General features: G+C 42.3%; 4 protein-coding genes across 4 annotated transcripts in view; 2 read left to right on the top strand and 2 right to left on the bottom strand.

Annotated features, from left to right (window-relative positions):
- LOC117141971 (bifunctional heparan sulfate N-deacetylase/N-sulfotransferase) overlaps window positions 1–14910 on the bottom strand; it is a 58838-nt gene extending 43928 nt beyond the window's left edge. The window contains exons 1-2 of the mRNA XM_033305770.1: window positions 14099–14910; window positions 5564–5600 (exon numbers count right to left, since the gene is read on the bottom strand). The gene's annotated coding sequence lies outside the window, so the exon portion shown is untranslated. The remainder of the gene's footprint in view (window positions 1–5563; window positions 5601–14098) is intronic.
- Window positions 14911–15266: 356 nt separating this feature from the next.
- Window positions 15267–19347, top strand: LOC117139795 (vacuolar protein sorting-associated protein 8 homolog). Its single transcript, XM_033302410.1, has 4 exons — window positions 15267–15476; window positions 15544–16851; window positions 16911–17768; window positions 17826–19347. Exons 1-4 carry the CDS (start codon window positions 15375–15377, stop codon window positions 19245–19247), a joined length of 3690 nt encoding a protein of 1229 aa, XP_033158301.1. The 5' UTR covers window positions 15267–15374; the 3' UTR covers window positions 19248–19347.
- LOC117139796 (regulator of MON1-CCZ1 complex) lies at window positions 19186–21831 on the bottom strand. The gene is made up of 7 exons (XM_033302411.1): window positions 21666–21831; window positions 21124–21607; window positions 20675–21067; window positions 20361–20619; window positions 19910–20309; window positions 19644–19848; window positions 19186–19577 (listed from the first exon to the last, which is right to left on the bottom strand). Exons 1-7 carry the CDS (start codon window positions 21771–21773, stop codon window positions 19498–19500), a joined length of 1929 nt encoding a protein of 642 aa, XP_033158302.1. The 5' UTR covers window positions 21774–21831; the 3' UTR covers window positions 19186–19497.
- A 271-nt stretch (window positions 21832–22102) lies between these two features.
- On the top strand, window positions 22103–24638 carry LOC117141982 (zinc finger protein 43). Its single transcript, XM_033305791.1, has 2 exons — window positions 22103–22699; window positions 22760–24638. The coding sequence occupies exons 1-2, from the start codon at window positions 22214–22216 to the stop codon at window positions 23618–23620; spliced, it is 1347 nt and encodes a 448-aa protein (XP_033161682.1). The 5' UTR covers window positions 22103–22213; the 3' UTR covers window positions 23621–24638.
- Window positions 24639–24653: the final 15 nt, after the last annotated feature.

The raw sequence follows: 24653 nt of genomic DNA, 5'->3' as shown, positions 1-24653 counted from the left end.
TGTGTTGAGGCATTTCCCAAACCTCGCAATACTGTTGCAGTGCGGTTTAAATCAACATCTTTCATCTTCTTGAATATAGCTTCTTTAATTATGGTCACATCTGATCCTGTGTCCACCAGACAGTTGATGATAATCCCATTTATGATTACTGGCTTTGTTCGTGCACTATCAACGTGAATGCGCATGCTGTTTACTTTTTCCGGACACTTGCTTGAGATATGGCCCTCTTGATTACAGCTGAAACATTTGGTAGGAAGTGTACAATCCTTTCGTTTGTGTTCCCTCGAACCACAGTTGAAGCAGTGATCTGCTTTTACACCTTGTGTAATTTGCTTTGGTTTTGGTTGAATATTCGGCTTGTCAACAATATTCAGACTCTCGTAGATTTCGAATTCTTGCTTTAATTCCTTAAGAGTTTTACAACGGAGCATAGCACCCTTATACTCCTTTTTAATGTCGAGGCCGTTTACGATATGAGTTATCAAAGCAACTGTTTCAACTTCACCTAAGGCTGCTATTTTCTTCATTTGTAACAAATAGTCGTGTAGAGTTTCCTCCCTCTTCTTCTTCCTGTCTTGCAACTTTTTGTGAATAACGGCGCTATTATAGCTGCCTGAAAATTCTTCAATTAGTAACTCTTTGAGTTCAGTGTATCCACTGACACATTCAGATTCTAAGAAAAGTTCTGCTGATCCAATCATCTTACTTCTGGCTTGAACATATTTTTGTTTCTCCGAAAGTTCATATGCCTCGGCATTTTTCTCAAAAATTTCAAACCATTTTTTAATAGGAATTGATTTGCCATCACATTCACTTACAACTTTTTCAAATTTTTCTGCAGCGATAATTACTTGCCCCTCTTGTTTAGATTTTGCCAACATGCTCTGGGTTAGAGTATTCATCATTTGTTCAAATTTCTCTTCGACTTTAGCACTAGCGTCTTTATTCTGCTTCTTTGCCTCTGCTTCTCCTACAGGCGCCAACTTTTGATCTTCTTCGTTCATTTTTTCTTTTCTGCTTTCGTCCTCGCTTTCGTTCTCTAGAATTGCTTGTATTTGGTCGGTGTTAAGTTTTTTATTTGTAGGTGGTGTACGTGTGAACATTCCGCGACAAGGCACTAACACCAGCAAACAACGACAATGTTCTAACGGCGCGACGGTAGTCGATTTTGCAGACGGCGCCACCGGTTAAAAGACAAATTTTGATTTTCGTTAGAAACGAATTTCACCACCTTTGCAATTTAATTGTTTTAAATTCCACAGCAGCAAAACGACTTGAGTCTGTATGAGTTCAACCGATTTTTTCAACTTTCAATGCAGTAGACGTAGCCATAACTTTACAACTTTAAAGACTAAATCCACGCACACGACAATTTCAACTTTATCAGTTCTCTCTAGCAGCTTTCCCGACTTTTACCGACTTGTGTTCAAACAAAATCTGTACAACTGATTTTTCCAACTTTAAATGCAATAGATATAGCCACAACTTTACAACTTTTAAAGACTATACCCACGCACACAACAATGTCTTTTTTCTTTAAACAACTGCACCTTCATATAACCGATTTAGGACTGGACGAGCCCCCATGTAAGATTGTTTATTATTATTGTTTATTATTAATTTAATTATTAGTTTAATTCTAAATGCGGTAATTATATAAAGTATTCTTAGTTTGTGACCGAACGACTGCTGCTGAGAACTCGACTGACTGCAACGCTGACTTCCACTCAACTCCACTGCTGCCTTGCGATCGTTCCTTCGATGACTGATTGTCGATAACTTCGATTTCCGACAATCATGTTGCTGCTCAACAGCGCTGCCAACCGGGTTGTTGCCAGCCTTCAGCCTTACTCCATGTTACATATATATACCCCTCCCCCCCTGTTACTCTAATGTTGCCTTTTAGATACAGTCGCATTTCGCACCCGAAAATGGTATGAGGTGGCGATTTCTCATTTTGATTTGGTTGTCCGCTTTTTGTGCTCTTTTATTATCTACTGATTTGTATTTGTATCTGAATCCCCGGAATGCGTGAGTGTGTGTCTGTATCTGTATCTGTGGGGCGTCTTTCATGCTCCGATAAATAAAATGAATTGAAAAAGCAAAAACCAACGTACACACGGAGGGACAGAAGAAGGACCTCCGTAGGAAAAAAAAAAGGAAACTCAGCTCGGGGATAACAGATTAGTTGGAGCTGACTAGCAGCGTCCTGCCTTCCCATGGAAATCAAAACATTTTGTTAAAAGGAAACACCCACACAGATGCCGCAGCCCATTCACACAGATACGAGCGCGTTTATCTGCGGAAACGGAGATACGTTCTACGTGCTCTAAACTGCCAACTCCGCCGCTTCAATGGAAACTGTCTATCAGAGAATCCTTGCGGACTGACGTCTGTGTGTCGATGAGCCTGTGTGTGTTAACGCATTTTGTTGCCAACTTATGTGTAATAAAATGTAATAAAATAAAACTCTCATATTAGAGATGTTGTGCCATTTTTTGTTGTTTTGTTGCCTCGACCCCATAAAAAGCACACCAAATGTCGGCTAGTTTTGTTGGTCTCTTTGAGCTGTATGTGGTTGGTATTAGCCACGTTACACATACGCAGTGTTGCCCGGGCAGAGATCTTCGTGATGGTGATGGTAATCACCATAACAATCAGACTGAAGTGGGCACAATGACACATAACAAGGCTTATTAGGATCAGCGAGTTAATGGCCATGTTGATAAACATCAAGTGGTCTTAACAACAGATTCCACCACTTGATTGATGTGATTCGATGATGCAATTATGCATTGATTTGATTATGCTTTGTGAATTTATTAGTAGATAATAAAAATTGTAGCCACGAATGATAAAAAATAATAAAAACATCTTCAATGATAAATAAAACATCAAGATACATTAAACTTCCGAATATTCCGAATTGGCCTACCGTAAACAGAGTAATTATTTCGGTGAAACAAATTAATTATTCCGTTTGTGACATTTAAGCAAACATAAAAATTAAATTCGTATTAAAAAACATTTAAATGTCAGTTAAAATAAATCAAGCGACAGGCAACGCAATCTGTCAGATATTGCCCCCCATAAATGCTAACTGAAAAAACTTTTCCCAAGCTTTTTATGGGACAATTTCAACTCATTAGGCAGCTGCTGCCAAAGAGCAAACCGAACCAAACGAAACCATTAATTGCATTTGGCTGCCGGCGACAAATTGAATTAACTTGTGTCAAAGTGCAGCGTATTGATTTTCTAATTGGAGCCCAAAGACCAGACCACAACGGCATAACAAAAAAAAAAGGGCCATCAAACAACATCAAATTCATTTTCCACAAGAAGAAAATTAATAATTTTTAAATGAATTTTGCTCAAACATTCCGAGAAAAACCGAGATGAGCACTGACCATTAACTTAATGAGGGTCATTTTGGGGCATGCGGCATGTTGGCTCTTAACACCTTGCAACAGCTGATGACCACAAAGGACGCGCCGGATGATGATGTTGTTGTTTATACACTCGCCGCCTCTCGTTGCCACTCCCCCTCGCTTCTTAAGCTACCGCCCCCAGGATATTCCCGAGCTGCGGAAGGCAACGGATCCAAAGCACTTTTTAATGTGCCAACTTCCGTTGGTGGCAAAAAGAGAGGGCCAGAGAAAAGGAAGATGACGAGGACGAGCACGACTTCTGCGGCGGAAACGGAAGCCAAACAAATATGGCCGACGCACGCTTGGGCGGACAAAAAAACAACAATAAAACTTTTTAATGCATTTTTAGATGCCACAGTTGGGCTCTGCTGGTATACACACTGGGTCGGAAAACAAAATATATATATTATGATTTATGATTAAATTAAGAATGATAAAGATAAATGATATATATGTATTAAAAGTGAACAGATCCTAGTTTGATTAGCTAAAAACTTATACAAGAATGAATGAAGTTTTAAAGTTTTATAAATTGCAAACTAAAGAGCACATTTATTTAGTGCAAATAAAAATTTATTTCAATACATTCCAGTACAGTATAAACATCAACTTTCCAAATCTGATTTCAGTGTAAACTCAACTTAATGAATATAAATGTATTTATTCATCAGTCGAATTTCATCACTGAGCTTATCCCTTAATATTGCCGCATTAATTAAAAGTTTACGCAGATTAAATTTTCACATCTTCTTTTGCCACCTCACCACTGTGCGACTTCCGAGGATTATTTCGTTGTGCTTTCTTCTTTTCGTGGGTCAAATCATCATCCCCCGCTGGTGTCCTTACAAATTTTTGATTTGCCACTGAAATATTTGGCCCGCACTTTATTTTCGTTACTGCGTTTTTTCTTCCCTATTTTTTATATTTAATACGTATATATAATTTGCGCCAATTCATTTTTGTCGTTTTTAATGCTCTCTGGATTTTTTCAGTTGGAGCCTGCGGTTAGCGAGGAGCCAAAAAGTTTTTGCCCCTGACGTTGATGATGATGACGGCCGAAAGCGTGGAAAACAAAACGCTGATACAGGACGGGAAAGTTGGCCAAATGACAGAGAACAGTAAACAGGACATAACGACAATTTAAATGACATTTTTAGTTGGCATTTATGGTTGGGTGGCGGAGGATAATGGGTTCTCTTCGTATCCAACCAACTGTATCCTGTCCCCTGTGGTTTTCTCGACCATTTTGTGTGTCAATGTGTGTGTGTGTGTGTGTGCTTTTGGATAGTGACATGCGATATTTGATCAATAAACTTGCCAGGACAGCACAGGATACGCCGTGATGTGTGTATCCTGTTTTTTTGCACAGTTCCCCGACGAGTTCCCGGACCAAGCAGAATTTCACTCCCCCGTTGGCTTATTTTTCCTTTTGACTCAAGCCGCATTCATTATGAAAAGCAAACAAGGTAGACGCCACTAGACGCCACATCAATCCGGCTCTTTTCCGTAGCCGAGCTAAAGCGTTTTCGCACGTTTTCCTTCGCCATCCATGGCATCAGATCAAAGGACCTCGTCGTCGTCCCCAACCTCATCCCAACTCGTCGTCGGTGGCACTCGAGGGGTTTCGCTCTGGCAAAACAAAAACCCTCGGGCCTGTCTCAAGCGTTATTTATTGTTAACGAAATAGCCGACGCCTACTTACCCCCAGCCCATGCATCCCCCTTATGCACAAAATCTTTTAGAATTCAACCCCCGAAACGCCTTGAGGGCAGGTTAAAGTTAAAGGGTCTCTTTAGGACCCGCTCGGGGTTGCCAGACCTCGCAAAAAGGACACGGGCAAGGACAGAGGCCGAGACATTATCATTATTCCGAGCTGTCTGGCAATTAATCAAATGCTAAATGCCAACAAAAAACGCATTTTGCGGCTTACAAGGCTGTCGACTTCTGGGGGTTAAAAGCAAATTACATTGAAAGCTTTCGTTTGCTTCAATAAGACGTACAGTGGAAAAAATATGTAAACAAATTAGCACGAAAAATGCAACATGTATTGGGTTCTTTGATGAAGATGATGGATATGTATATGATTGTGAGATTTATTCTCTGTATTACTGGATAAAATTTTGAATTCATCTTACATGTTTCGAAATGACAACTCGAATCGACAGCTTCAATCTGTAAAAAATATTGGTAAAATATAAATAAGTTAATAAGTTAATTACAAAATAGTATTTAATTTCGGTAAAATAAAACATTTTCTTAAAATATGTGCAAAATTTTCTGTTATAAATCCGTTTAAAGCTCATCCATCGCTAATGTAATTAAGCTGACCGCTTTGGTTAAATTATCCCAACGAATCTCCGCAAGCTGGTTGTCCTTGTTGTCTCGTTATTGTTTCAATTGTTTCTGGACAGCCTGTCCCGACGACAACAAAACTAAATTAACACATACAGGCACAGCCATGGATTCACCAGTGTCCTTGTCCTGCTCAACTTTTCCCAATTGTCCCCCCCAGCAGCACAAACCCCATCAGTTTCGCACTCTCGTGTTGGTTTCTCTCGGACACACAAAGCCAATTGACAGTATGGATGTGCTCTGGGGCGGATTCGAGGGGGCTTGCCAGTAGGTATTGGGGCACAAGGAGCAGGCGAAGCTGGAGCGGCAGCAGGAGCCAATTGAAAGCAGCACACAAGGATTACAATCTATCAGCTCTGTTCCCGTCCTCCTACTGCGACTACCCCTTCCTCCGTTTTGCACTCATGAAGCGTCCGAATTTTTGAACTTGTCAAGGATTCAAAGTTCGAACGCTTTTGGACCATGGTCCATACTCTCTATCGCCCTCTTTTTCGCTCTTCGTCAGTGCCCATCTATCCCTCCCCCTCTAGCCTTGTTCAACTGCAGCTCAGCTCTTGTCGCATTGCAGTTTTGCCAGGGTTCAAGAGCTTTGTGTGTGTTAAAACGCTTTTTATTGTTGTAAATTTTCGGGTGCAAGGTTTGTTTGGGCCGCTATTGTTCGGCAGTCCATCTTGGCTAAATCGGATCGATAATCTCCAAAAACAGGTTAATCTTTGGGGATTTTTAATCCTACATTGATGGAACATGATTTTGTGATTGGCGTTTATTGCTAATTCTATTAGTGCTTGGATCCTTGCAAATTAGTTAACAAAAAAGGCCGTTCGCCTTAGAGAAGTTGACCTGTAGTTGCTTTTAGCTTTTCGATGATTCCTATAGATTTTCGCTTCTGCCATTTGCATGGGCCAACACTGCGGCTGTGTGCGTGAGAGTATCTGGCGTATCTGTATCTGTACATGTGTGTGTGGCTGTCAGGCAACTCTATTACACTTAAAACGAGTCAATGCGTTTTAAAAAGGAACGAACCAATTGAACCGGCAGCCATATATAGGAGCGGGTCAACAAGGGATCTATGCAAGGATGTGTGGGTGTAGAAGCCTGTGATTGTGTTGATTGTGCGCAAAAGAGAGGGACGAAAGGACGAAGCTGCACCTTGGGGAATTTGTAATTGAGGCACGTGTACGGCTAAATGATTGTGATCTTTTGGGCATTTCAAATATGCAATTAACGAACAGTAATGAGTGCACATAGGAGTGCAAAGGAAACAGGATCAATGCATTGTGCAATGGGAAAACAAAACTTTGACAGCAAACCAGATCTAAGTGCATTTAAAAGTTGAGAAGCTAAGAAGTGAATTTAATTAGTACATTTTAAATAATTAAATAAATATATCAGTGTTTATTTGTAAGTATTGGTAACTCTTTATAAGTTATTGGAAGGCTACAGAGACCAAATCCAAATGTTCAATCACTGTAATCGAACTACGAAATATCCACTTTGTAACTATCGCAAATTGCCATGGAATAAATCTGTCCCGACAATCCGGCAGATAAACTAATATCTCTTTCTGTCCATATCCGGTACGAGCTTTCCAGTCCATTGATGACCAACCAAACCGGCGCACCATTTTACAAATTGACTTTATGCCATCGATTTCGATTGCCTTACTGCCGCCACCACCCACCCAAAACTAGCAATTGCTCCCTTTTGCAAATCCTAATCCATGGTCCCTATTTATACTCCTCCAAAGCTCGATTGTCCCATTCCGACCCATCAATGCACACAAAAACGGCAGCTTAGAGCAAAGTTTTAGCAACTAAAAACGGAGTCACATAAATGAACAGGGCTGTGGACACAAAAGCGGCGAATATAAATGGGGGTGTACCTATACATATAGTATATGTATATAGGAAAGGATATAGTTGGGCGAGGGGGGAGGGGGTGGCTTGGAGTGGCGGACGTGGACATGTCACGCACACTTTATCATTTATCCTGGCAGCGTCGTGGCTTTTGGAAACGTTTCATTTTACGTTCTGTCAAAGGTATACAAAACAAAAAACTTTCCAACTGGACGGGACGTCGACGACAGCTAAATGCGCGAAAATGTTGGACCATAACACCTCGCACCGAACCCCCCACCCCCCCTGGAAAAGCGCTCAAAATCCCCCCAATTTTCGCACACTTCAAACGCAGCAATGTTGCAGGGAACACGACCAACATGAAATTAAAATGTAATTTTGTTAAGCTGTAATTTGATTTTTTATTTGTTGTTTTATCCCTTTCTCCTGTTGATGGCCATTTATTCATTTTATTCATTGCTAACTTTTATTGTTTAACAGACCGTGATTGCTAAAACTAAACTAATTTGTTGAGATGAATAAAAGTCACAAGCATCAAAAATAATTTAATAATATATATGCAAATATCGCATTTCGAGAAGAACTTGAGTCATTCAATGTTTTATTCTATGAAACATTCGTTTTCTTGCAACTTTGCTCCCTCTCATTCACTCCGTCATTTCAATTCGATTCGAGTTTATTCATTTAACAGTAAGTTGTGACTGATGCCATGCAGATGCTTAGTATATATACTATATATTACATACGTATGAACATATATATAAATTACGCTTAAGCGCCGGAACAAAGCAATCAGCAGAATGTCATGCGTGCGTGTGTGACGTACAAGAATAACGCATAAACATAAAAAATATGCAAAAATAAGCGAAATAATAAATGGACAAGAAAGAAGCAGCGCCCGCAGCATTCATAAGCGGTAAGCGGGATAAGCTTTGGATCCCACGCCCCCATAAACAAAAAACGCCAGACTTTACAGCTTGCGCTGTCATATTTTTTGCCTACAAGTTTACAATGCACCGTAAAAAAAAATCACAGAAATATGAATAAATAACTTACTAATTTCTCTCAATTTCCAAAAAGTGAAAGATATCATATTAAAAAGCTAAATCAATGTTTTCTTAAACCTGGACTTATTACAAATATATTGAGTTTAGAATACCTAAGAAATTCCATAAGGTCATAAATTTCCTTAACATCTAAATGGGTTTTAAGCGATTTCCTTACCAACCCCAAAATTTTAAAAACATATTTTCAAGTGTATCCCAAACTGCGGGCCGCTAAACGGGTATCCTAATTTCTTGGTTTTTATTTTATTCAGCTTTTCCTGGTTTAACGCGGTGTACAAATTGTTGTTTAACAACAACACAAAGGCACATGCACATCATACTTTGCGGCAAGCAAAAAAGGGCGCCGCCAAACAAAAAACGGAAAAGCGCATGGCGCGAGAAAAGCCTTCGAGTTTGAAAAATGTGTGCGAAAATGGCCAAAAGCAGCCGCATTGTGTGGCCAGCTGCGATGCGAGTGTGTGTGTGTGCGTAAGTGGAATTCGGAGCGTGTGTTGGCCAAATAGCGACAACAACTAAAGCAACAAAAGCAGCCAGCGAACTGCAATCGTACAACCTATATAGAAAAAAAAAAAACGTGGAATACTAGTAGCACACAGCTGGTAAAGCCGACGAAATGTTGCAAAACATTTGCAACGTTTAAAATTTTAAAACACAAACAGAGAGCCACTGAGTTGGTGATAAGGGGCAAGTGAAAAGGGAAACCGACTGGGAAATGTGAAATAGCTGGTGCAAAGCTCTTCCTAATGGAGAACAATAAGTAAAGGGGACTTGCAACCGAAAACTTCACCACCAGCTGCCCCAAAGTGCTAGAAAACCTCACTGACAGAAACATTTACTGCACTAAATAGGGTTAAAAAAAAAAACCAACAAGAAATGATAGCTGCAAAGCAGCTTACACTCAGCTGCAGCGAATGAGGCAGCTTGGGTTGCACGGAAAATCTATTAGTTCATAAAGAGAATATATGAATTAGGTTTATGTAAGAAAATCGTATATGTTTTTGAGAACAAAAACCCATTAAATAAAAGAAACTATTATTTCAAATTATTACATTTCAAACAAACCCGCCTCAATAAATTCCATTATAAAAACGATAAAAATTGAAATGCTACAAATCTCGCAGGTAGCAATTACCTGCTGCCCAATTACCGAAAATTCTGGTACATTTAGAGACCAAAAACATTCCATAAATTGAATTGGCCAAGCACTTTGCATGGTTTTTATTGGTAATCCTGCCACCAACTGCGGCAGCTGCAGCGGTGTTGCATGCGGTGTTGCATGGCATCCAATAACAACAAACAAAAGGCTTTATTAGCATAGTCGTTAACACAGTTGGTCCCAGCAAGCCAACAGCGAATCCCGGACAAATCTCGCAGAGCAGAACCTGCTAATTAGCAGGGGCCACAAAAAGAAAATACAGGGAAAAATACCATGAGTTCGATGCGAAATCAATCCAAATGCGGGCTTAGATGTACATACGTACATACATACGCCAGTTATGTACCCGAATAATAAGCGTATATATAATCCTTTCGTACATAAGTCTGAGTATCGTAGACCCCTGGCAACGCAGATGCAAATTCTGTTAGCCAAACGACCCTCTCGACCTTTTTCAGGAGGCTTATTTGGCATTTTGCTTTCGTCCCGGCGGCAAATCATAATCATCAGCAAGGAGAAAAAAACAAAACAAAAGCAGCTAAACAAGGACTCCCACAGACTGCCATGCAGCAAATCATTTATTAAGAAGCCCCTTCATCTTCATCTGAGCCATGCTCCTCCTCCGATCCAGCAATCCTCCCCAGATCCCCACTTGGCCCCCTCTTTTTCTGGGCTAGCTCTATGCTTTGGGGGCTCTATGATTGTCAGCGGGCACGGAATAATGGCTAAGCCGAATGCACTGAGCATCCATCTGAATCTCAAACTGAATCTGAATCTGACTCTGAATGCTGGGCGAGCATGAAAGAAATATGAATGGCTGGCTGGCTGGAGAAGATGGAGGAGCTGGAGAGGAAGCCGAAGGAAACTGGGACACTCAATGCATCATCATCCTAAGCCGCATCAAACGAGATTTGTCAGACGGGCGTAAGCAGCATAAAGGCGTGAGCTGAAATTTAGACATAATAGATTGCCGTGAAGAATGGGACAGATTAAGTCCTAGATCGGCTTAGCAGTTCCAGCAGGCGGGGAATTAAACAGAAAACTGGTTCGAAGCATGCAACAGTTCTCTAAAAATCTAAGAACGTTTTGAACTGGCATACATAAATGTCTAATTTCTTGGAAGGAAGAGGGAACCCTATTTGCAAATAAGCACAATTTTGGGAAATGCATTAAACTAAGATTAATTATATTGAAAACGGAGTCATCAAATTAAAAATAGAATACAAACAACAAAATGATTCAATTCTCCATATGAGTCAAAATAATCAAATTATGTTATTTATACAGAGAACACATTTTAACAATATTAAAGATTCCATTCGAAATATTTATTTGCAAAGAACGTTGAACCTTCATTTCAGCTACGCAAGAGACAGACAAATTCCTCACTCGAGTTTAATTAACTAAAATTATTGACAATAATCACTCGCTGGAGAAGACGTGGCCATAAAAGCAGTTCTTCCGGTTTCAAAAAATCCCACTAATCACCAATGTCTAATTATAAACGTATTCTATCAGAGAGTCACTCGAAGAAGCAATTGAGTTGCAGGCCAAGAATGCAGAATTGGACAACTGGTTTTATGGCCCACGCCGAAATCGAGCAAAAAGCATGAGGGATGGAAAGCACCTACTGTTATCAAGTGGCAGGACGATGTTGCAGCAAGCACACAATATGTTGCCAGCTGTACAATGGGCCACTTAAACGACAACAATAAAAAATTATTAGAATGCCAATGGCAGCCGAGGCACCGGCAATAGCAAAGGATTCAGCTAAGGACTCGGCTCGGCAAGGAACTCAGTACGGCACTTCATAAATCTAGCAAAGGCATATGAAATACGAGTATCCTGTGCTGAGAGCAGAGCCAATCAAGTTGCATACAACTAGGGGCATGCAGCACAGAAGCACACAAAGAGAAATAATTAATACATTATACATAAAGAGAGGTATCTATTGGTTGTTCTGTTATAAAGTACTAATTACACCTTCTGTAATTTAAAAGTGTTATTTCTTGTATTTCTTTTGCCTTTTTTCATCTAAAGTTTTTCATTTTGTCCAAATATCAATATGAAAGATTATACTTTTCAGTGCATGAAATAACGCAGGCAACCTTGTTACTACTTTTTCAGCATGTCCTGACCACCCAGGACATATAGACCCAGTAGAAAGCACACACACATTTGGCTTGTGATTTATTAACAAGCTATCGTTTATCATGTGGGCAACAAAGGGTTAATGCCTGAAGGGCCTGCTGAGTTATGCACCACCACCAGCAGCAGCTGCAATTGCCAATTTGCTGGATGTGGCTATATGCTATATGCTCCATATACGATATATGGGGAAAAAGAATGGGGAAGGGGAGCGGGGGCGCGGGAGGTCGATACCCGAAAATATCTGAGAGGCATCAAGATAAACAACAATCGCCTCAAGATAAACAAAAGCGGAAAGTCACGAAAAGTATGCGCCAGACAAACGAAACGAAAAAAAAGGCAGCGGGGAAAAGACGAAAAACCATGAAAGCCGCCAGAAGAATTCCGCACCGATAATTTATGTGCGCCGCCAAGTTTATAAAAATTAAGATATTTTCCATTTCCAATTAAACATTTCATAGCTGGAGAAACGGAACCCAAGCTATATGCCCATAACTTATCATGAAAATATTTGTTTTGAGCGCCGTGCTCTCGAATGTTTTTTTTCTCGCTGCTTCCTCCGATTTCTTTTTGGGAAAAATCCGAACGTGTTGAAGCGTTAAATTTCCATGTGGGCGGCCGGCCGGCCAGAGAATGGCCAAGACGAAAAAAAAACGAAGAATGAAATAGGTGGACCGAGAAGCAAACAAGTTGCAAAGCTGGAAAAGGAGTCGACGTGGGTGCCGGGGCCAAGATAAAATGTTGACCAATAAATTTTGTGACCATGAACGACAAACACACAGAGCGAGCGGAAAATAAAAGGCCAGAACCTGAAACCCAAAGGGGGAAAAAGGAACAAAAAGCGCATGGTCAACAATAATAAACACAGACGATTAGGGGCAAGAGCAGGAGGCCCCACAAATATGGAATGCTCTTTCGGAAATCTTATTTGGGCCTTGACCAGTTCGAGAATCCATTCCGAAATTCCCATTAAATTTCAATTGATTCAAATACATGCCTGGTTTTAGTCCAGAAATCGAGTAAATAAATGGCAGTTCGTTCATTAGTTTCGTAGTCTAATAATTTATGTATAATGATAAGGCATTATGACAAATGAGCTTATCGCCTTATTCCGGTCTATTTAATCTGTATGTATTCAATGGCACCCTGCAACAACTTTTAAATAACAACCTTAACTTATACAGACATTTTTTGTCTGCGTTGAAGTTCAATAAACGCACCAAATCTAATCAAGAAACACTTAAACTCAAATTAAAATTCTTAAGGGTAAACGATGTTTCATATAGTAAAAAATATAACAAATCTGCATTGCAAGTGTTATTGGATCCGAGATAAAGTATCTTAAATGACAATCATAAACAGAAATGTATGATCTGCTGTGAGCCATAAATATGAATGCCTTTTAAAATATTATTAGGTAAAATGAATAAATGAATATATTAAGCCGTTTTTCAATTCTTTTTCAGTATATCAGTTTACGAAAAATAAAAAATTGCTCTATTTTAATGTCAAATATAATGATTTTTGGGTTGAGATCCCCGTTACTGTAGACTGAAAGACCCGAGGAATATATTAACCTTTCCAAGGAACCCATTATAAACATTCGGTACCCTTTGAGCCAGAAATCCAGGTAACTCCTTCTTTATAGTTAGTGTATGACAAATGTGGAAAAACTAGCGCGACGGGCGATTGGCGACTAGCGACTGGCGGCGAACAGACCAACAAACAATGTCCAGCGATTTCCGATCGACAAGTTGGGGCCAAGAGCGTGATGAACGCGTCAAGAGGGGGGCGAGGGAAGTCGGAATGGGCGGAGAAGGAAGAGAGAAAGAGGAGCCGCAGCGTGTGCAAGAATGCTTTGCTCTGCGAGTGTCATTAACTCGTTTGCCTTATCTCGAAAAACGTAAACGAAGCTGCATGAGAGCTTTATTTACACGTATGTAGGAATGTGTGTGCGTTTGGGAAAATTACCTGCGAAAGGTGCCGCCCTGCCGCCTAATTGATAAGTTTTGGTTTCATATTCGTCTACATAAGTAATTAACTATGGTAATTTAGGAAATTGGGTATATTTGGAGCGCGGCTTCTTCTTACCTGTCGCATCAATGACGCACGCTGCCGACGCCGACTGCTGCAGCGACGCTGGCAGAGGAGTTTACGTTAGCTCTCTCGCTCTTTATCTCTCCCACTCGAACACAAACGTGTTGCGCTCACAAACACCAAGGCGAAATTGCACAGCTGAGCTGGGGAAAATGCAGCGAATGCGGTGCACAAAACAGAGGGCCGAAAACAATAACGTTATGTCAATTTGTTGCTGCCTGAGTTGTTCTCTGCCTGCTGCTCCCGTTTGTTGTTACTTTTTTTTGGCACGTGAATCGACAATCGCATTTTTCAAATTCTTGCACTCATTCGCTTTTGTGCATTTGTTTACGTCACTGGCTCGTACACACACGCACGCACACCCGCACACATACGCGCGACTGAATGAAAGGCGCGTAAAGAAGAGAGTGGAAATGCCAGAAAGAGAGCGATTAATTTGGCAAAGCGCCGCACGCTCAAATAAACAAATATTTTATTTATATTTCGTGCCCCAATCACTGCGCCTTTGTTAAGTACTATTCGTTAGTGTCTGCTAATGCCCATTTTGCACAAGTGTCTCATGCATGGCAACAAACAATACAAAAATCGAAATTTCCACTCGCGTTTCGCTCCTGCCCCGCAATCACGGGCTGCTGCAATTGGCAGATAAGCGAATCCGATTACTAATCTAGTGCTCCGCGCATTGTTGTTGCTTACGCGATTATTCAAATGGCTCGGAACACACTTTATTGCATTTTAATTAATATCTGCTGCCCTCGCGAGCAGTAAAAAATCGTCCGCTGCACTGAACCGAACGCGATGAAAACAAAGATGAACTAGCGATGGAACAGATGGCGATGTGAGGTCCAACCTGCGATATTTCGATGGTTAGCAAGTCAAGTAGTCGATTGGTGCACACTCGATAAGTTCTTAAATTTTCGATCTTAACTTTTTAACTTTGTTAAGCGACTTTGAATCTACATCACTTAAAGAAAGTTATCACTCCGATTATTTCTGAATGAATAACTTAAAATTCCTGCTTATTAAAGAAACAACAACAAATATGTGCCTTCCTCATAATTTAAAATGTATCTTTACCGCTATTATATGTCATATTAAATGTAGTTTTCATATAAAACCATCGATAACAGAAACCGATAAGCAACCGAAAGACATCTGTTATGCAAACGAGTGGGCAGTCCTTTGATGGGCGTAGAAACTCATTGATAAAAACAAAATCGCTTAAAATTATTAGTTTGGGGGAGGGATCAGGATCGAAAGAACCGGGAGCATGTCGGAGCTTAAGGCCCCGTCGCTGCAATCTCTGCTGGAATCGGAGCGAGGATCCACAGACAGTCTGCTGGCCGAATCCCTGCAGCTGGATTTCGAAGATGTGAGTTGGGATTACCCGAAAATGGAGTGGCCTAGATAACACTTTATCTCGATTTATCAAATTATAGCTTGATGATGCCGAGTTTGCAATACCGCCCACCGATGTTCTGCCCACTTTGGAGGCGGTGCTCAGTGAATTCGAGGCGGATTCGGATGTGGCTTCCGAGTTTGGAATGCCGGTACCCCATGCCACGCCCACGCCCTCGATTGGCGAGGATTCCACGATAAGAACAGACGGCAGAGGTGGTGGAGGATCAATAATGAGGTACACCCTCCTACACGGCATCTCGGCCCAACTTTCCTCAGCGGCGGAACGTGTCAATGCCGGAGCAGCCAGTTCCTGTGCCGTGGCCGCTTTCATAGCTATCGGAACATCGCATGGACACATTTTGAACTTCGATGTAACTCAAACCCTTAGGTGGGCCCATCAGGACAAGCATGGTCAGGGTGCGGTGGCCAGTCTGGCCTTCAACGCGGATTCCACGCGGCTTTTGGCCGGTTTCTCTAGGGGATTAGTTGCCATGCTGGACACTCATACGGGTGATGTTCTCCGGGAGCTTTTCGACGTCATAACGCCAAACACCGGCGTACTACATGTCAAGTGGACCTCCAGATCATCACTGGCCTTGTGTGCCGATGCCGGCGGATCGGTGTGGTCTCTTAGTTTCACACGGAAGCTGGGCATCCGAGGCTGCCAATCGAGATGCCTCTTCTCCGGCGCTCGCGGAGAGGTCTGCGCCGTGGAACCCCTAATAATGGATTCCCAAGGGCGCCATGAATTGGATCAGTACTGCATAGTGGCTCTGGCAACGTTATCCAAGTATTTTATCGTCACTGTCCGACCAAGATTGAGGGTCATCAAATATCACGTGCTTCAGGGACCTCCTGATTGCTTACCTCTCCTCGCCTGGCATTTAGTACTCATTCAAGCGGCAGATACTTCCCGCTCCGTGGACCCCGTGATCGTCGTGGGCCGCGGGAATCAATTATTCTTTCACCAACTGTTTGTCTCGAATGGACGGATCACGCTTTTATATCTTCGGCATGTCCAGCTGCAGGGGAGTCTCCTCTCCGCTCACTGGCTGGGACCAAAGTGTGTTGCCTCATTGGACACGGCGGAAATACTTCATCTGGTAGATGTGCGATCCAGCAAGGAACTAGAATGTATGGATATGGCCAATGCAGGACTGGTCTACGGATCGGCACAGTTTAAAGGACTAGCCACTGGCGGAAATGTGTCACCTGCCTTCGCTTTAGCCGGCTCAAATGCCTGTTATAACTCAGTGGTTTCAAGAGGAACACAACTGTACGTTTTGGGCGCCAGGTCCCTGCATATAATTGGAGTTAGAACATGGTCGGAAAGAATTAGCTTCCTGGTAAGATAACAAATGCGGATTTAAATGGAAAATCATAGCCTTAACTTTATCGTTTCCAGGTGAAACACCATCGATGGCAGGAAGCCTGCCAACTGGCACTCGATGGCTACATTGCCTCGGTGGATCGCCCAAGGAAACGTGCCCAAGCCAAGGAGCGTATCATCATGCTCTTTAAGGAATACATCGCCAATTCCGCCCGGGCACCAGACTATTGTCTCGGCGCCATTGTGAACTGCTTGATCACCGTGGGTGAACTGGATCTTCTGTGGACACAGCTGTGGGAGAAGTTGCACAACAGCAGCACTGAACTTTTCTTACAGCACATTTCCGAGCATATAGAAAAGGAAACGATACATAGTGTCAATCCCGTGATATCACAGGCTTTGGTGGATTACTGGCTGGAACACTCACCTGCCAAACTTGAACAGCTTATCCTCAAACTGGATTGGATGTGCCTGGATCTCAACCAGGTACTTAAGGCTGTGAAGAAGCACCGTCTGTATAGGGCTCAAATCTACCTCAACACCCAAGCTTTGAATGATTATACGGCGGCGCTAACGGAACTCCTTCCATTGGTGACCCCAGAGGAGACGGACTTGGGCAACTGCCTGCTGGTATACGTTTCCAGTTGTCTGGCGGGAAGGGGCTATCCCAGCGGAGAAATTCCCGTGGAGCTGGTGCATCAAGTCAAGCACGATGTCCTGCGTTGCCTGACCTCCCAACACTCCAAGGAGAATGCCGGCGATGAGCTGCCCTATCCGTATCTTAGAGCTCTCCTCAAGTTTGATACTCGGGAAACCCTAAACGTTATATCGCTGGCGTTTCAGGAACGAGAGTTTGGCAACGAGCTGGGAATCTCGCATCGCAAGAGGATTATCAATCTGCTGCTGGAAATCATGTCGCCCGAGAATGCAACGGTAAGGTTTGTTAACCATGATTGTTAGTCATTCTACAACAAACTTTTTATCTTCCAGTGGGCGGAGATTGGCTGCCTGCTGAACTTCATTGCTCAGCAGATTTCGATGCAATGCCTGCCGCGGGATAGACAGCTTCTGGAACGAGTTTTGAGCCACTTGGCGCAGGAGGAAATTGCGAACGAGAGCAGTCGCCAACACTCCGAGCGAGAGAATGCATGGCACGAGCTACTATCCTCCAACTGCCTGGCCGAGATCAGCAGCGATGAGGAGCAGCTGCGCTTGGCAGAGAAGGCGAAGTGCTATTGCGTAGTCGAGTACCTACTGGAGAAGCTTGAGCGATACGATACCATCCTGGATTGCTACATCCGAAACGAAGCCAGGCACGAAACCATGTTTGCTTATATGGAACGCCATGTTGCTTCACCGAAGAGAAGCATTTACCGGCAGTTGAAAAGGCATATAAGGGAGCTTCTAGCGATCAATGCCAAGGAAACCACACGCTTGCTGGCCCTGCACTATCCAGAAAAGATTCATGAGCTTTTAGATGGCCTGAGAAGGGAGGAGAATTTGTTATTTCTGTTTCTCAAGTGCCTCAATGATCGTAAAAGCGAACTGGAAGCCACTCAAATGGAGTTACTACTGGAACTATATTGTAAAATGGAGTCGGCGTCTACCGTCGAGGAATTCCTTCGATCCAATTCGGGTTATCGCTTGGAGAAGGCCATTGCCGTAGCTGAAAGCCATCACCTTAAACGATCTGTGATTTATCTGTATGAAAAGCAAGAGAGCTATGCGAAAGCCTTTGAGCTGTCCATGGAACTGCTTAAGTCCGCTGCTGGCGAGGAAGCAGCCAAGGAGGCACAGACCATATCGGCTCTTTTGGCTCGGTCTGTGGAAACGTTGCCAGCTCAGGAACTTGAGCGCTGTTGGTTCGGTCTCTTGCAATATATTCTGCCGCATCAGGAGCTTCAGTCCATTACCAAATCTCTGCTGCACGAGGCCTCGCAGCATATCGATCTGCATAACTTGGTTCAATTGATTATGAATACCCACAATGTGTCAACTAGTTTCGGTGATATAAAGGATCTTCTAATGGGTATGCTGGACAGTTCGAGGCACAAAACGGAGGCCTTGCGAGCTTCAGCTGGAGCCTTGTGTCAGGATCTTCACCTGGAGTTCGTCAAGCGCTACCAGCACGCACATCGTGGACTTTGGGTGACCACCACAAAGTGCTCCGTGTGTCGCCAAAGGCTGTACGATCACAGTCAGGTGCTAATCTTTGGCGGATGCGGGCATGGCATACACGAGCAGTGCATGGAGGAGTCGGAGACTCAGTTTGAAGAATGTCCACGGTGCTTTACGGCCATTCCAGACCAAAGTATTGGTTTGCCGCGGCCAAATAAAAATCTAATCAGCATTTCCTCGTCCCTGGAAATGGGTGCCTTGCAACTGAAGGCACCGCCCAGGCGATTTATTTAGTTGCATCCTGCTTTTTGTATATTCCATTTATTCCTCTATGTATTTATTGTACAACTATGTGTATTGTATGTGTAAGTAAAGAAATTGCATGAAAAATCCGTATATTTATGGTTTTTGCTCGGGGGATTTCTTTACTTTCGTATAAAATAATTATGAAATATGTTCAATGATGAACATCATTTCATTTGGATATATTTACAATTCTAAAGCACACTTTTAATTATATTAATCACAAATTGCTATTTTTCCTTTAGCTTACAGGCTGTCTGGTAGGGTTTTCAGCAGGGAAAGTGTTGTTATAGTGCTGAATAAATTCCGTGCATTGTTCAGCTGTTAAATAATGAATTAAAAGGTTTGAAAAGCGATGCCTCAATTCAAGATTACAAATTAGCTTACCTTTGGGAAAAGACAGGGTTTCATATAGTTTCAGGTTCCTCATTTGGAAAAAGCGGAATACGCTGTGGAATATTAGATTATCTTTTGTCTTATGAGCCGCCTCCAGAAACTTGCGAGCTGGCACTTTTTCCAGGCCCATTGAGTTTTTAGCCAGCCTTAAGGCATCAATAACTTTGCCTTGACCCAGCATTACTTCAATGATGATCTAAAAAATATTGTTAGTTCATACACCTTATTAAGCAATATCTTATTAATGAAATACCCACCTCATGTGCTTCAATCCTGCCCAGCATATCGATGGCCACCTGGGATATCGCCGTATCCACATTTGAATGCGACAACAAAAAGCAAGCTACCGACTTGGATTCCAGCAGCATTGAATAGCTGACCAAGCGTCGCAAGGTGTCGAAGCTGCGATTGGAGATCAGCTCGCTAATAATCATCTTGCTCAGCTCCTCCTGGGCGGCAATGTTGAACTTGTTCAGGGATTGCAGGTACAGCATCAATATGGATTCCGTGTACGGGCGGCGAGCTATGCGCTGAAAGATCTGCACCATATCCAGTTGCTCAATGAGCACAATGGGCGGTGTGCTCTGTTTAAGGGTCGTAGTTTTTACGTTTGATGGTTGAGCGGTTTGATTTTGGAGCTCCAATTGGACCCAAGACCTAAAGTAATAAAATCAATATATATTTATGAAAATAACATCTTTAACTTACGCATAGATCTTGTTAATCCGGCTGAAGATGGTCTCTAGTACTGGCAAGAGAGTTCCCTTATACTGATCATCTACCAACTGTCCAATGACTTTCAATAGAATCTGTTTACCATTGCTGCGCTGCAAAAGGAATTCCGTAAGTCGAATGCGATCCGAAATCAGTTGGCACAATGGTTCAATGCACAGGTTCAAAAACCACATGCAGCCCAACTTGGCATCGATTACAATATTGGGCTGGAACAGTACCCAGTGAGTGGAATCTGCATGGGTATAAGTGTCAGATAATGTAACTTTTTGGATACTTTAGGAACTCACACAACTCGCACTGCAAGATTTGTCCATCAGGCGAAAGTGAGGGCAGCTTCAGGCCAAACGGTTTGATGGAGCGCCCTGGAGTTATGGGTGTATGATAGGTTATTTCATTGATCACCTCTCCGGGCAGGGAGATGTCGAACAGCAGCGAAGTGCCCGAAGCTTGATGGTGCACCACGATCAGATTATCCACCGTGTTGATGGCAAAGCGACCAAGCAGACTTAAGCGAAGGACATGACATTTGCGTGGCGCCAAGCCCGGTCCATTGAGCAAGTGCACCTCGACTTCCATCATTCCGGTGGTGCTATTTGACTGGAGGATAAGCACAGCCAGCACGCCGTAAACTTGACCTAAGGTGACCTTGCTCTCCTGTACATCGCGACTTGGATTGCCCACTGAAAGGGAAGATTTTAAGGCTTTAAAAGGATTTTAACCCAAAAGGATTACTTACAGTCCACTTTAGGCAGCTTGGTGATTACTTTCTGCTTGACCAGCACCGGAATCAGGGAGTTTCCTTCGCTGGTGCAAAGTAGAGCCACATTGGCATCGCAGCACCAGGCGAACCACTTGATGCCAATGCTCAGGGATTTCACAGAGCGCACCTGTCGCTTCTCAGGAACTACGGTGTAGACCTCCACGCCGGTATTCGATATCAGGGCCACCTCTCGATTGTGGACCCACACAAAGCCATGGATCATAGTCTTCACCTGGTGGGTAATGATGTCCTGCAACAGAGGCTGATCTCCCTGAAAACATATGAACTCCACGGAATTCTCCTTTCGCTGAACGGCCAGGATTTGGTTGTCCGGCGAGAACTTGATGGACCTTATGGCACCGCCACGGTCGCTCATGCAGAAGGAGATGACGACATCGTCGGGAGATCCAGGCCCTTTGACCACCACACCAGTAGCACCTCCAGATCGAACAGCGAATATCTTAAATATATATTTTTAGCTAACATCAACATGGATTTTTAACATGTTTTGGCTATACCTGCTTGTTGGAGTCATCAAAAAACACATTGGTTAGTTGGCTGACAGCATCAAATCGTATGGGATTTGGGGATAGCTCAATGTAGTGGATTCCATTGGAATTATCCATTGTTGTGCTGGAAAATAAACAAACTGCAACAGCACAACTTTTTATACACCCCCCATTAGAGATGTGACATTAGCACAGGGCGGTAGAGATGAGTCACGAGTAACATAGTGCTATGAGTCACTGTAAGCAGCGATTAATTTATTTAATTTTATGAGCAACGTTTTAAAATATACATTTTTGTAATACTTATGTTCCAATTTTAATTTGTTTAATGTTTAAAGAAGATATTTTTAAACGTGTTTTTTATATATTTCTTTAACCCCTTCCCACTCACGCTTTTATTTGCCATCACTATTGCTATCAGTGGTGTTTTTGCCAGCCCTATCAGCTGTTTAGTATACAAACAACAGCGATAAGAAAAAACGGCAGACAGGACATAGAAAAATATTTTTTCTTGCGAATTCAAAGAAACATCTCATTAACTTTAATTCAACCATTTGATGGGACACCTGGACAAATGCCGCGTATGCTCCAGCGATGTGGCTAGAGACGACGAGGCCTACAATTTGCTGCACCATCCATATCTCGCCGTCAAATTTTCGGAGTGCACAAATTTGGTGGTGGATCCTGATGACCAGGATATTTTGCCCAGCGAAATTTGCTCGGAGTGCTACGAGCTTCTCGAGAAGTTCCACTCCTTTCGAGCACTTTGCATTATAGCCGATAATAAGTGGCGTTCTAAAAGTCTGGTAACTTGGAAGAAAATAGATCGCAGGAAACCTGTTTACGAGGTCGATGAGGATGAGGAGGAGGAGCTGGAGCTGGAGGAACTTTTATTGGAGCCGCCGGAGATGATTATATGCGATACCAATTTGAGTGCACAAAATACCGCAAAAGTCGCTGAACAGGCACCCCCAACCTTGGTATTCCATACCTTCACCGAAAATGTCCAGCAACCCCCGGAAACGGAAAAGAAAGCTTTGGAAGTGAGATTAGGTTTAAGGTTTAAACAGGAGTGTAAGTTAAGTTGTATTCAATGATTTCAGGAGCCCCCATTGACCACATTCAAGTGCGACCTGTGCGCCGACGAGTTTCGAGAGGAGAAACGCTTGATTCTCCACAAGAAGGAACACCAGGGACACATGCTGTATCATTGCACTGAGCCCGGATGCGAGGAAGCTTTCAATCGATTCGAGAACCTCAGGCAGCACGAACTGGAGCACTCGGAAGTGGGCATGCGGTTTGTCTGCGAGGAGGAGGGCTGCAACAGGATGTATCGGCACAAGGCTTCGCTGAAATACCACCAGAGCAAGGCGCACGACGTTGGCAAGCCTTTAAAGACCCATATGTGCGAGTTCTGTGGTCGGGTGTTCAAGACTGGCTCTGCCCTAAGCCAGCATCGGTTCACACACGGCGACCAGCTGGTATTGCCATATGCCTGCGAACTGCCGGACTGTTCTATGCGATTCTATAGCACGGAGAAGCTCAAGATCCACATGATGCGTCACCAGGGCATAAAGAACTTTAGCTGCCCCTACTGTGGTCTCAAGAAGACGACCAAGAACGAACTGCGACTGCATATCAACTATCATACTCTGGAGAGGACCTGGTCCTGCAAGGATTGCCCCAAAGTTTGCAACAGCTCAACGAGTCTTAAGAAACATATCCGCGCAATCCACGAGAAGGCACGAGATTATGCCTGCAGCTATTGCGAAAAGAAATTTGCCACCTCCGACACGCGAAAATATCACGAAATGACCCACACTGGCGAAAAGAACTTTGAGTGTCACGTTTGTGGCAAGAAATTTATACAACCCTCTGCCTTGCGCACCCATCGCAAGGTCCACGAATCGGGGGATAATCAGCAGACCGCTTGTGCTCTGCTGCAACTGACTAGCATGGGTTAAAGAAGTTAACATATTTCTATTTTAGGTTCAGTGGAAAGTACAACATTCATATCGTATTTTACTTGACTCACAACTTAATTAATATTTACATACCTCCTTTATTGAGGGTTTTATTACGATAGCGAAATAGAAGAGCAGGGAAGAGGCAATTTTTAATAAACTAGTCTTAGTTTCTAATCGCACAAGTACATGCCATTTTACCCTTAATAACGTTAACAAATCAGGAAGTTTGGGGTAAATGGCATTATTTAATAAGCTGTAGTTTTTCTATCTTACCACGAAACTAATTAATATGACAACAACCCGCAATAACGACAATAAATCTTATAGTGTAGGGTATAAGTTAATGACAATAAATCAGAAGGTGTAGGGTATAAGTTAATGACAATAAATCAGAAGGTGTAGGGTATAAGTTAATGACAATAAATCAGAAGGTGGAAGGTACAAGTATATGACGATAACCACAAATATTGTTAATAAAATCGGAGGAGATTATGAATGAGACAATAACCCTTAATAACACTAATCAGGAAGTGTAGGGTAAAGTGAATTATTTTAAAGTAGCTGTAGTTTTAGTTTCTTACCCTTTATGTACGTCAATTTACCCTTAAACAACGAAAATATCAGGAAGATTAGGGTAAAAGACATTTCCTAATATAGTCACTTTTGCAATTTACAGTTTAAGTAAACGACAATAACTTCGAATTCTGACAATAAATCAGGAAGTATAAGGATACGGGGATTTTTGCTATAAACTTTGCTTTAAGTTCTTTACGTTTGAGAATATGAGAATATGAATTATCCAAATCAGGAAGTATAGGGTAGAGTGCATATTCTTTCATTATTAGTGTAGTTATAGTTCTTTGTTTCGTAAACTTTAAGTTTGTTGAATTTATAAAATTGTTTTTTTATTATTTATTTTTTATGAACTAAAACCTCTTACTCGGTTTAAAATGAAATTACATACTTTAAGAGTACTATTGTACTTACTGTATCGACAAATAAATACTCCAATAAAGAACCACTTCCTTTT

Source organism: Drosophila mauritiana, chromosome 3L (assembly GCF_004382145.1).
Source record: "Drosophila mauritiana strain mau12 chromosome 3L, ASM438214v1, whole genome shotgun sequence".
NCBI classification, from domain to species: domain Eukaryota; kingdom Metazoa; phylum Arthropoda; class Insecta; order Diptera; family Drosophilidae; genus Drosophila; species Drosophila mauritiana.
This window is presented reverse-complemented; position numbering and strand designations above follow the sequence as displayed.

What these genes read in the sequence shown, in the direction of transcription:
- LOC117139795 (XM_033302410.1), top strand. Translation starts at nt 15,375, where the DNA reads ATGTCGGAGCTTAAGGCCCCGTCGCTGCAATCTCTGCTGGAATCGGAG. An exon ending in TGCAGCTGGATTTCGAAGAT is followed by an intron (nt 15,477 to 15,543) that starts GTGAGTTGGGAT and finishes ATCAAATTATAG; the next exon opens with CTTGATGATGCCGAGTTTGC. An exon ending in CGGAAAGAATTAGCTTCCTG is followed by an intron (nt 16,852 to 16,910) that starts GTAAGATAACAA and finishes TATCGTTTCCAG; the next exon opens with GTGAAACACCATCGATGGCA.
- LOC117139796 (XM_033302411.1), bottom strand. Translation starts at nt 21,773, where the DNA reads ATGGATAATTCCAATGGAATCCACTACATTGAGCTATCCCCAAATCCC. An exon ending in TTGATGACTCCAACAAGCAG is followed by an intron (nt 21,608 to 21,665) that starts GTATAGCCAAAA and finishes TATATATTTAAG; the next exon opens with ATATTCGCTGTTCGATCTGG. An exon ending in AATCTTGCAGTGCGAGTTGT is followed by an intron (nt 20,620 to 20,674) that starts GTGAGTTCCTAA and finishes ATACCCATGCAG; the next exon opens with ATTCCACTCACTGGGTACTG.
- LOC117141982 (XM_033305791.1), top strand. Translation starts at nt 22,214, where the DNA reads ATGGGACACCTGGACAAATGCCGCGTATGCTCCAGCGATGTGGCTAGA. An exon ending in CGGAAAAGAAAGCTTTGGAA is followed by an intron (nt 22,700 to 22,759) that starts GTGAGATTAGGT and finishes CAATGATTTCAG; the next exon opens with GAGCCCCCATTGACCACATT.